At 35.8% G+C, this 13,068-nt stretch overlaps 1 protein-coding gene across 1 annotated transcript; it reads right to left on the reverse strand.

Annotated features, from left to right (window-relative positions):
• Positions 1-3,003: 3,003 nt before the first annotated feature.
• Positions 3,004-3,960, reverse strand: LOC124959959 (olfactory receptor 52Z1-like). Its single transcript, XM_047518464.1, has one exon. The coding sequence runs from the start codon at positions 3,958-3,960 to the stop codon at positions 3,004-3,006; it is 957 nt and encodes a 318-aa protein (XP_047374420.1).
• Between the last annotated feature and the right edge of the window lie 9,108 nt (positions 3,961-13,068).

The following is a 13,068-nucleotide window of genomic DNA, read 5'->3' on the forward strand; positions in this document are numbered from 1 at the left end:
GTTTTCTTGAGTGTGTTAAAATTATGGAATAAATTCAAATTGTTTTGAATTATCGTTTTAATGAAAATGTGTGTGTGTGTGTGTTTGTGTGAGTCTGTATGTTTATAGCACTCATGATAACTCTCTTTCCTATGTAATTCACTCTCAAATAATTTTGCCTATACCAAGCACCTTTGGATATTAGTACCTTGCTCAATATCTTGTTCCTCAATTCAACTCAATATATAATTTACTTTCTATGAATAAGTATCAACATTGATCTTTAAAAATACATTGAGACACTAAAACAATTCCAAGGCAACATTAAACCAGAATTAATCAGGGGCTAAATAAAAATTTGAAAATCATGGTATACTTAATTTTTCTTCTGCATTGCCAGGTTGTAGAATTAAATATCAACTATTTCTACAGAAATCATCCATGTACACTAATAAACATTTTAGCTTATTATTACAAATTTATAGTTTTAATGGAGGACACAGGTCTTAATGTCTACACTACATGCTAAATATAATCCTTCCACACCATATATTCTTGAGACACATAGATTTTATGCTAAATATGTAATCCTTGTTTGGTTATCAAGTACACTTAATGAGTTTGGAAAAAAATGTCCAAGAATTTAAGTTATTGATAATATGAAATTCAAGGTGATATATAAACAATGTAGCTATTCACACCTTATCTTTACTGAGACCTAATGTAAACAAGAATGGATCATGTGTTGAACAGATTGAATGATTCTGTGAGGAAAGACCTATTACAGTGGCAAGCAATACTGAACAAATTAAACTTTGTATACATAGAGTTTACAACATCAAGTTGTTTGTAAGATTATATCAAGTAAAGAAAACAGCAGTAAAATCTATAGACAGGTGGAATAATATTATGTTAACTCTATGTGTGTCAATAAGATTATATTATGTAAAGAAAACAACAGTAATATTGTTTTAGTCAGCTTTTTCAATGCTGTGACTCAAAGACCCAACCAGCACAATTGTAGAGGAAGAAAAGTTCACTTGAGCGCTCACAGTTTCATAGATCTTAGTCCTTAGAAGTTCAACACCATTCCTCAGGACTCCAGGTGAGGATGAACAGCATGGTGGAAGAATATGGGGAAGGGAAGCAGCTCACATGTATCTGGAAGCAGAGGGGGAAAGAGTCCACACTCCAGATACTCTAGAAAGATTCCAGATACAAAATAGATACCCCATAGCCACACCCCAATTAACTACTTCCTCCAGCCACACCCACACTGTAACCCAATCATTTCTCATCCAAACCTTCTTGCAATGTCTCACATGCGAACTTTTGGGGGACACCTCACATCCAAACCATAACAAATATCTATAAACAGGTGGAGTAATATATTAATGTTATGTTTGTCATCCATCTTGAAAAGATAATTGACAAGCAAAACGTAATTTTTAAACTCTATTTATTTAAAATGTTTCCTTAAAAAATCCATGATATCATAGAATTCTGTATATACTTAATTGATATTTATGTAAATACAAAGTCCATATGGTTCCAGAGATGAATATAAGGATATGTATCTATGCAACTGAGATCACATGATAAGTATTCTGCCATATCTGATCCTCTGAAAAATATTTTAGGTTCATTTCTATATAAGCATGTACTCGTATCTTATCCTATAACAATTGGATTATACATAATTTTAGGATGCATTTTAATACATTCATCATGTGCATTTATAATTTTTAGTTGTCCATTTTTATCACCAATGCTTTGAGCACACATATGTACATTTGTTCCTTTGCATTTATAGAGAATATGTAAATTTTTTTAATTCAACCATTATCTTATCTTCCTTGTATGTTCTTTATATCCCATTGTTGCTTTTTTTCATGACGAATGCCTTTTACCATGACCATTAAAAATACCATGACCTTATTGGTATTTAGTCCATAGTGCCTTCGAATCATGACCAAGAGTGTACTGCCCTTTACATTCAGTTAATAAATAGGGATATGTGTCCAGTTCAATGATCTTAATTGGCATACATGCTATTAATTTTGAAAATGATCACTGATAAAGTCTTCCTCCTGCCTCTATATGGAAAAATTTTAATGATTTAATGCCCAGGATTAACTATAGTCAATATTTCCCATAATACTTAACAGTATACATAGGAAATAAAAAAATAAAATACAGAAGCCTCCTTTCTCTGTCCTGCAGATCTTGTTGTTTGTGAGAAACAGGTTGATTATACAACCACTAATAATTACAGTAGATAACATAATTTTATTTCATTTTGTGCTAGGCTGTTTTATGATTTTTATGTAGATCATGTCATATAAACCTTCCAATCATCTTATTGATGGGTATAAAATATTAAAGTATATATATATGTAAAGATAGATATAGATATATATACACATATATATACATATATATAGAGAGATAGATATATAGATATATAGATATCCATTATGTAGTTAATATACGAATGCCCCGGAAGAGTAAATATTCTTGACAAAGTTCACGCATCTGGAATTCCAAAATCAAACTCATAAACCAAATACTCAATTACTAAATCGTGGTGCTAAGCAGGTAAAAACTACTTTCTTTGAACTGTAGTACTATTTCCTCTTCCTATTTTATAGGAAAATAGGCTGCATGTCTGTTAGGCAGTTTGGGGAATATGTTTTTCATCTTTTTCATAGCAGGTAGATGTGAGTTGTATCTCTAGTTCTATTTTTCACATTAATATGAAATTGAAACTTACCTTTGAAGTACTACACTTTAAGCCTGTTGTAACAAAGTTAAATATTATACAGAAAATAAGATATCCTTGCTCTAATACTGTCCTGAGAAGAGATACACAAAGAGGAAAAATTTAACATTGTCTCATTTACTCAAAATTTGCTGTTATTTTCTTCTTAATGTTGGCATGATAAAAGATGTCCACTATAACTTCAAATGCACATCAATTTTGCAGTTTCTTGGGATAATAAAGAACTAATCTATTGGTTTATATCAACAAAGTATCTTGTTCAAAGAAAAGATCTGAATAATTCTCTCCTGGATTTGCTTGGTCTTAACTCCATAGATGATGGGGTTGAGGGTGGGTGGTACCACCACGTAAAGATTAGCAAGGAGAATATGCACATGAAGGGGTATGCTGTGTCCCCCAAACCGGTGAGCAAAGAAGGAAAAGAAAGCTGGTGCATAGAACAAGATGATGACACAGACATGAGAACCACAAGTACCCAGAGCCTTGAGTCGGGCATCCTGGGAAGGGATTTTAAACACAGTACAAAGTATAAGGGCATAGGAGATGATGATAAGCACCACATCCAGGCATGTGGAAAAGAGGGCCACAATCACCCCATAGTAGATGTTCACTTTGATGCTATCACAGGCCAACCTGGCAATGCCCATATGTTCACAATATGAATGACGAATAATATTCTTTCCGCAGTAATGGAGCCGATAAACCAGAAAAACTAAGGGAAAGCAGATGAAGAAACTCCTAGTTACTGATGCAACACCCATTTTCCCAATGGCGGAGGGTGTTAGAATAGTCGTGTACCTTAGTGGATGACAGATGGCCACGTAACGGTCAAATGCCATGGCCAACAATATGGCAGACTCTGCCACAAAGATGAAGTGGAGGAAGAACATCTGAGACACACAACTACCAAAGGAAATATCCCCAGCTCGGAACCAGAAGATTGCCAGCATCTTTGGTGTGGTAACTATGGAGAGAAAGATATCTGCCAGGGCCAACATGGAGAGGAAGAAGTACATAGGTTCATGAAGACTGCGCTCAGTAAAGATCAGGAATAATAAGAGAGTGTTGCCCAGAATAGCCACTAGGTACAAGGAACAAATGGGGATGGAAATCCATTTATGTGCTTCTTCCAGTCCTGGGATCCCAGTCATGGTGTACCAGATGTCTCTGATGTCAGTTTGATTTGAAAACATTATCATTTTTCACTCAGTCTTTTGATTCTGAAGCCTAGGATGGAAGAGAGAGGCAGTGGAGATGAAGAACAAGAATATTTTTCTAAAATCAGGTTGATTGTTTTGTAACCTCTTAAGGAGTTCAACATTACTTATCATTTATAATCACTACCCCTTATAACTGAATTGAAAGCCTTTTTTGAAGGATCTGCCATGTTCTTTTCTCTAGTAATTTATTTGGAGGGAAATAGAGAACTACAGGATGTCCTTGCTTTGTTTGGTGCAGTATCAACTTAATGTTGTTTATGATGGGACCATGTCCTTGCTTTGCACCGTCACAGTGAGCATGTTTTCAATCAAACCAACCTTAGGCTCAGTGAGCTCCAACACTGCATCATTCTGACTTAGCACCAGTGTCCTCACACCTTCTAACACATTTTACCTTCCTCTTTGTATTCCTGCAGAGTACAGGCAAGGATGAAATAACAACTGTGCAGTTGTAGTGAAGCCTCCTCAGGAGAAGAGATAGAAGGATTTATTTATTTATTTATTTATTTATTTATTTGAGAAAACCAGGGGAACCCTGGGAGAAAGAAAGGCTATTTGTGGTGAATTGAGGGTCAAATTATTTTACAATAGGAAAGATCATTTTTCCAGGATCATTGAAGAATCAAGGAGAAAGAGATAGGTGATTTCATCACATGAAGAGTCTAGTTATGCATCAGTTAAAGGCGGTGCTCAGTAATGGTCAAGGGATTGTACATCCAAGGGGAAAACAATGACAAGGAACGGAAAGAGAGGAATTTTGGTCACAGCGAGTTTTTGCCCTCTTCTGTCTGATCCTAGTCAGGTTAGAGCTTCTGTTCTTAGTCCTTTCGTCTTTTTCCTCTCTAATTTCTGGTCTCAGTGGAGCTTCCACGTTCTTCATATCTTCTTTTCCTGTGCTCTCTATTATCGTTCATCTCAAAAGCATTTAACATACCAATTTTAAACAAATGTGTTTTGTTATAGCAAAATAAAACCCAGTAATACAGAAATAAGTTTATCATGGAAACTAGCTTAGATATCTTCTAAAACACTATGCATAAAATAATCAGAAATCATGCTAAATGAAATAAGCTGACTCCCAAAAAACAGAGGTCTAATATTCTCTCTGATATGTGGATATTAACCCCCAAGAAGGGGTGAAGAGAACAGAAGTTCAGTGGGTTAGACCATGGGGAATGAAGGGAATGGAGGGAAGATAGGAACGGGAAAGACAGTAGAAGGATTTTGACAAAACCTTCCCTTGTACACATATGAATGTACCACAGTGAATCTCAACATTGTGTGTATCCACAAGACTGGGACTCTAACTAGAATAAGATATATTTCATATTTGTATAAATAAATCAAAATAGATTCTAATGCTATATATAACTAAAAGTAGCAAATAAAAGAGAAAAATAGAAAAATAGCAAAAAAAAAAAAATTGGCATGGTCCTCATAGTCCTCAATGTGGGCTTCCTTTCTCACCTTCTGTCATTCGGTTCTGATCTAGGAATCATCCAGAACACCCATGTTTCTATTTTAATTCATGCTTATTTCCCTGAAAATAACAGCTCACTACAACTTTGGGATTATTCTGAATTCATACTGCTCGTAGGAGAGGTCATTAGTAAGTACGAGCAATCAATTTGAGAAACTTGTCATTCTTTTCTTAGAAGTCATCAGAATGTTGTCTTACACACGCATTGCATAGACCGTGATTTTCTACTTATTGAGAATGAAGTTTCACTAACCACCTTAGAGTGTTTTTCCTTCTTATTCCCATTTGTAGCACTCATACACCATGCCTTTACTTCAAACTTATGTCATATTTCATCTTTTCCAATTTCTTCCCAAGTCTATTTTACCACAAATACCTAGACACTATTTTTTTTTTTTTTGGCAGTGGGGAATGAACCCAGGGATCCTTCACTACTGAGTCATATCCCCACTTCTTTGTATTTTTTATTTTGAGAGTCTCATTGTATTGCTTAGTGCCTCTCTAAGTTGCTGAGGTCAGCCTCCATCTTGGAACCCTTCTTCCTTAGCCCTCTAAGGCCCTGGGATTACAGCTGTGTCCTACCATGCCTGGCCATACATACATTTTCAAAACAAACAAACTAAAGCAAAACAAAAACAATTCAATAGAATTCAATAGGTGAAATTTACCATTTGAGTCTTCTGAGAGCTTTTGCTGTTTTGAGAAACTGGCTTCCGTACCTAGAAGAGCTACTTCCGTTTCTGTCTTGGCGAGTCTCTTTTGCTCTTAGTTTTCCATAGACATCTTTAATTAGAAAGCTTAAAGTAATAAAAGAAAAAATGCAGAATCCTATGAGTAAAAACCTGAAAGATTCTCAGGGATCTCTCTTCACTTACAGGAAACCTAACCTATAATTTACTGTGCTTGGAGAAACAACCCCAGGCTCTTGTCTTCTGCTGTTTCCTATCTCAGGAAGAACCTAGCTGTCACATTCTGTCATTTTTCCTTGTGAAGATGACTGTTACCAATGAACCCTTCTTTAGTTTGAAAGAATATTATGATCTGGGCAGGAATTATTATTTGAACATAAATAAGAAATATAATTTCAACAGTATGAAACATGCTTCCACCCCAGCCTTGGATTAGTTTAACACAGTGTCCTGGGCAGAAGCTGCAACTTGGGAAGCCAGGACAGGGGAACCATCACAGATCTTCCCTCTGAATTAGGAGCTTGCTTAATCTAAAACCTGAGATTCCTGGGGCACCTTATGAAAATAGCAGTCATCTACCATCTGGCCACTTTGGAAAACTTGTTCCCTCCTCTAATCTGCGGCTGCAGTCACACTGAGGCTCTGCAAGATGTGTTGACTCTGCCCTGTTGAGGACACAGCACCAGCCCAGAGTCTGGCTGTATAGCTTTCTCTATCCCAGGAGACTAAGCCTCAGTGACTGAGAAATCCAGGAAAATGTTTGTGTCCTCTGAGTCCTGGGTCCTTTTAGTAAAACCAAAGAGAAATTGAGTGATTAAATTGGCTCATGGGAAGAGTATATTTCTGAGCCTGTCCTGGGAGATTAAAAAAAGACCTGTCAGTGGCCACAGCCTACACTGCCCCTGCTCTGACAGAAACAAACCAATCACAGGAGAAAGGATGCGGGTGTGTTTTTTACTGTTAAATGCATAAATTTTGTGACAATGGGATTGTCAGAACACAAGGCGTTCTTCCGTAGTATTAGAAATGCACTCCTTAGGAATCTACTGTTTCCCATCGTAGCAGGAACTGTGGAAGTGAAAATAGAACAATTTACCATTAGATATTTTAAAGTCTCTTTTCCCTCGTTAAATGAATCTACTACAGTTATAGAAAATAAAACACAACCCTTGTTCCCTGCTCACAGTCTAGTGTAGGAAGAGAGATATTTATGTAGGGAAAAGAGCCTTTACAGTCAACTCCCACTGTCACAGAACTTCTCAAGTTCAAACACATTTTCTGATGTGTCTGTTATTGAAACCCATAAAGATCCCCAATTTTGATCCGGGCACAATGGCACATACCTGTGATCCCAGTGACTCAGAGGCTGAGGTAGGAGGATAGCAAGTTCATAGGCAGCCTCAGCAACTTAATGAGACCCTGTATCAAAATAAAAAAAATAAAAGGGATAAGGATGTGGCTCAGTGGTAAAGAGTCATTGGGTTCACTCCTGGGTACCAAAAAAAAAAAAAAAAATCCTCATTATTACTATGTTTCCATTAGATAGGTACATTAAAACTCAAAAAGCAGTCACTTTGCTCTGCATCAATAACAAATAACAAGCTGAAAATTAAATGTAGGCCGCCTTGCCAATTCTCATGGTCTTTCCACAACAACACTGTTATAAATCAAAATTTAGAGTGATTAGTAAAATAGAAAATGATACTTCTACATAATAATAAAACCATTAACTTGAAATTAAAAACTGTTCAATATAATTTGTTATTTACTGTATGTGAAATATTATGCAATTCATGTACGACTGTTTGGACTATTTTTCATGAATTATGCTTAATACCAGATGGTTAAGATCCAATAATCCTGTATGTACTCATTTGATCCAGAGGTTTAAGATCAAAAAAGGAGGTCCCTTATATGTGGTGGCACACTCCTGTAATCCCAGTGACTTAGGAGGCTGTGGCAGAAGAATTGCAAGTTCAAGGTCAGCTTTAGCAATTTAGTGACAACCTGTCTCAAAATAAAATAAAAAGAGCCAAGAACATAGCTCAGGTACAAGGTGCCCCTGAGTTCAATACCCAGGACACCAAAAAATTTTAAAAATTAAAAATATCCAATTTGAAAGAGGTGGAATAAGTGTGAATATTATATAAAATATTTACAGATACAGATATAGATATTCTTTTATTTTTTTTCCCTTCTTACGAATATTATAGAATTTGTTTTCCCACTGGGTGATGATAGACACTAAGTACTTGAATGAAACCTAATTAAAGCTATTGCTATTTCTGCATAATATGCCAATTATAAGAGAAAATAGTAAGCTATTAAATTATTAGCAATAGAGGGTAAAAATTAGAGCACCCAAATACAATGCAAAGAAAAATAAACCAAAGCTTCAACCCCAGATTTTCTTTATTTTAAAAATCTACCTGTGAATTTTGAAGATGCTAAATCTGGCCATCAGTGCCTGATACTATTAAATTGTTTAAGGTTATAATTGACTTCTATTGTTGTGAAAGCATATTCAGTGAAATACCTTTTCATCAATATCTTTTAATTCAATGAAGATTAATTCATTGTAGAAAAATACATGGATAGAAGATCCCATGAAAATTAACAAATTGTTATTTTATTCATATTTATAGTCATGTAATCTTAGATACATTGAACCAAGTGCTTGGAAAGTCATAACCTCTTTCCCTGAAGACAAACCATTGACTTTGTTTCTAAATGTGAGAGGTCAATTTTGGATTTATTTCACAGAGGGCAAACTACTAACGGAGGATTTTTACATGTAATTTAATGGTCCTTCACAGGTCAAGGCATATTCTTTGAAGATAAAACTTTTACAGGTTCAGGAGTATTTGTTTGAGAAGCACTTAAGGTTAGGAAGCATTTGACTCAGGACAGTCATGGATGTAAGGGATGGCTCTCTGTGTGACTTCAGCCACATCTCTTACTTCAGTCACCACTCTAATGACTCTTTCAGCTGAGGTTTTTCATTGTTGTCACTACAGCGTAATCACAAACTTGTCTTTTCCCTGTGCTAGTAACTCTGCCCCTGGTTCTTTCTGATGCCCATGCTATATTTTGCCTTTAGGAAACCAACCTAACCCAGTAACACAATGGATAGTTCCTAGTCATGGTGATAATAAACATAACTATATTAAGCTCTGCTTTTAGGTCACTGAAGGGGCAATAAGACCAATGGTGCAACAATTAAAGGATATTATGTTAATGGCATTTGAGTCTTAACTTGTTGCTACCTTCCTTTTTCTCATAATAGAAGAAGTTAACCAGATTTGGTACATGTAATACTAAAGGACACAAAGAGCGAGTTCTTGGACCCTGGAAAGAAAGAAGTGAAACATAAACATTATGAACAATCTTCCCATGTTCTTATTTGGACAAAAATATATAAGTAGTTTTCTATACCCATTATTCTAAATCTTCATTGATAAATCACTGTATCTCATAGGGGCCCATAGATTGTCTATTGCATTTTTGAAATCCATTTGTTTATACTGAAAAGTCTCCACACAAAATATGTTCTCCTAGGTTCTTTTACACCTTTTTATTCCATTTGTTTTCTTTTTATCTCTTTTTTTCTTTCTTTCTTTCTTTTTTTTTTTTTTTTTTTCCTTTTATACCTTGAGTGTATTCTTGCTTGGGACCACTGCTGTAGATGATTCTTTTGTACAGAAAAGCTAAACACATTGCTGTAATCTGCTAAACATTCCTTCTGCTAGCATTGAGCACTGCCCGAAATGGCTATTGAGAAGTCAGATTAAGAGCTAATTAATGATGGAGAAATCTCTGAATCTCGTTGGCTTATCTTCTTTATTAATAACTCTAAAGTTCCCCTAAAGATTTTCTGCCATTAGGATTAGTGTATTTTGAATGAAGTTTAATAGTACAATCGAATACCTTCCCTGACACAATGAGGCTCTCCCAGATGATTTCCTTTAAATTCGAAAAGTTCAAGGAGACTTTTCAGTGAAAGCCTTTCCTTAAGCTTCAAAAGAGATAAATAAGATCATAAGAAAACATAATTTTGAAATATTGGTGTGTGTGTTCCTTTCTGGTAACGGTTGTCCTCTTCTATGACAGAGCGGTGTGGATTTCTTTCCCAGGAATTGGTACAATTGGTGCTGTTTAGAACAAAGCAGTATTCGATGTCAGCAGGGAAGGAGTGCTGAGATGAGAAGATGACAACTCTAAACCCAGATGTAATAGCTGCATCATCAAAGCTGAACCTCAATTGAAATCTTTAGTGAGTCAGTAAATCTACAAAGACTAAACAAAGGAATGAGTCAGAGATGACAATGGGTTTTCATTATACCTACACAGTAGACACAAGCCACTCAAAATTCACTAGTGGGTAGTGGGTGCATCTGATGCTCCAAGGAAACATAAGAAAATAAGTCAATATTTTGTGTTGGTTCTCCCTCCCTTTCACAATAATGAGATTTTTATTTTATTTTTTTTTCTTATTTATTATTTATTTTTTTATTTTTTTATTGTAAACAAATGGGATACATGTTGTTTCTCTGTCTGTGCATGGCTTAAAGGCATACCATTTGTGTAATCATAAATTTACATAGGGTAATGTTGTTTGATTCATTCTGTTATTTTTTCCCTTCCTCCCCCAGCCCTCCCACCCCTCTTTTCCCTCTATACAGTCCTTCCTTCCTCCATTCTTGCCCCCCTCCTTAAGCCTAACCCTAAACCTAACCCTAACACTAACGCTAACCCCTCCCACCACCCCCATTATAAGTCATCATCTGCTTATGAGCGAGATTATTCCTCCTTTGGTTTTTTGAGATTGGCTTATCTCACTTAGCATATTCTCCAATTTCATCCATTTGCCTGCAAATGCCATAATTTTATCATTCTTTATGGTGGAGTAATATTCCATTGTATATATATACACCACAGTTTCTTTATCCATTCATCAATTGAAGGACATCTAGGTTGGTTCCACAATCTGGCTATGGTGAATTGAACAGCAATGAACATTGATGTGGCTGTATCTCTGTAGTATGCTGATTTTAAGTCCTTTGGGTATAGGCCAAGGAGTGGGATAGCTGGGTCAAATGGTGGTTCCATTCCAAGTTTTCTGAGGAATCTCCATAGTGCTTTCCAGAGTGGCCGCACTAATTTGCAACCCCACCAGGAATGTATGAGTGTAACTTTTTCCCCACATCCTCTCCAACACCTATTGTTGCTTGTGTTCTTGATAATTGCCATTCTAATTGGGGTGAGATGGAATCTTAGGGTAGTTTTGATTTGCATTTCTCATATTACTAGAGATGTTGAACATTTTTTCATATATCTGTTGATTACTTGTACATCTTCTTCTGTGAAGTGACTGTTCATTTCCTTAGCTCATTTGTTGATTGGATTATTTGTATTCTTCATGTAGAGTTTTTTGATTTCTTTATATATTCTGGAAATTAGTGCTCTATCTGAAGTATGAGTGGCAAAGATATTCTCTCACGCTGTAGGCTCTCTCCTCACATTACTAATAGTTTCCTTTGCTGAGAGAAAGCTTTTTAGTTTGAATCTATCCCAGTTATTGATTCTTGCTTTTATTTCTTATGCTGTGGGAGTCCTGTTAAGGAAGTCTGACCCTAAGCCAACAAGTTGAAGATTTGGACCTACTTTTTCTTCTATAAGATGCAGGGTCTCTGGTCTGATTCCAAGGTCCTTGATCCAATTTGAGTTGAGTTTTGTGTAGGGTGAGAGATAGGGGTTTAGTTTCATTCTGTTGCATATGGTTTTCCAGTTTTCCCAGCACCATTTGTTGAAGAGGCTATCTTTTCTCCATTGCATATTTTTGGACCCTTTGTCTAGTATGAGAAAATTGTATTTATTTGGGTTTGTGTCCATGTCCTCTATTCTGTACCATTGATCTACCTGTCTATTTTGATACCAAAAACATGCCATTTTTGTTATTATTACTTTGTAGTAGAGTTGAAGATCCAGTATTGCGATACCCCCTGCTTCACTCTTTCTACTGAGGATTGCTTTAGCTATTCTGGGTTTCTTATTCCTCCAGATGAATTTCATAATTGCTTGCACTATTTGTGCAAGGTACATCATTGTGATTTTAATTGGAATTGCATTGAATCTGTATAGCACTTTAGGTAGTATGGCCATTTTGACAATATTAATTCTGCCTATCCAAGAACATGGGAGAACTTTCCATCTCTAAGGTTTTCTTTAATTTCTTTCTTTAGTGTTCTGTAGTTCTCATTGTAGAGGTCTTTCACCTCTTTTGTGAGATTGATTCCTAAGTATTTTATTTTTTTCAATGCTATTGTGAATGGGGTAGTTTTCCTAATTTCTCTTTCTGAAGATTCATCACATGTATAAAAATGCATTGGATTTATGAGCATTGATCTTGTAACCTGCTACTTTACTGAATTCACTTATGAGTTCTAAAAGTTTTCTGGTGTAATTTCCTGGTTCCTCTAAATATATAATCATGTCATCAGCGAACAGTGATAGTTTGAGTTCTTCTTTTCCAATTCATATCCATTTAATTTCTTTGGTCTGTCTAATTGCTCTGGCTAGAGTTTCAAGGATGATGTTGAATAGAAGTGGTGAAAGAGGGCATCCCTGCCTTGTTCCAGTTTTTAGGGGGAATGCTTTCGGTTTTTGACCATTTAGAATGATATTGGCCATGGACTTAGTGTAGATGGTCTTTACAATGTTAAGGAATGTTCCCACTATCCCAATTTTTTCTAGTGTTTTGAGCATGAAGGGATGCTGTATTTTATCGAATGCTTTTTCTGCATCTATTGAAATAATCATGTGATTCTTAACTTTAAGTCTGTTGATATGGTGAATGACATTTATTGATTTCCGAATGTTGAACCAACCTTGCATCCCTGGGATAAAACCCACTTGATC

This window comes from Sciurus carolinensis, chromosome 11, assembly GCF_902686445.1.
Source record: "Sciurus carolinensis chromosome 11, mSciCar1.2, whole genome shotgun sequence".
Taxonomy (NCBI): domain Eukaryota; kingdom Metazoa; phylum Chordata; class Mammalia; order Rodentia; family Sciuridae; genus Sciurus; species Sciurus carolinensis.

Bases quoted from the DNA above. Each gene is read 5' to 3' on its own strand.
- LOC124959959 (XM_047518464.1), bottom strand. From the start codon at position 3,960: ATGATAATGTTTTCAAATCAAACTGACATCAGAGACATCTGGTACACC.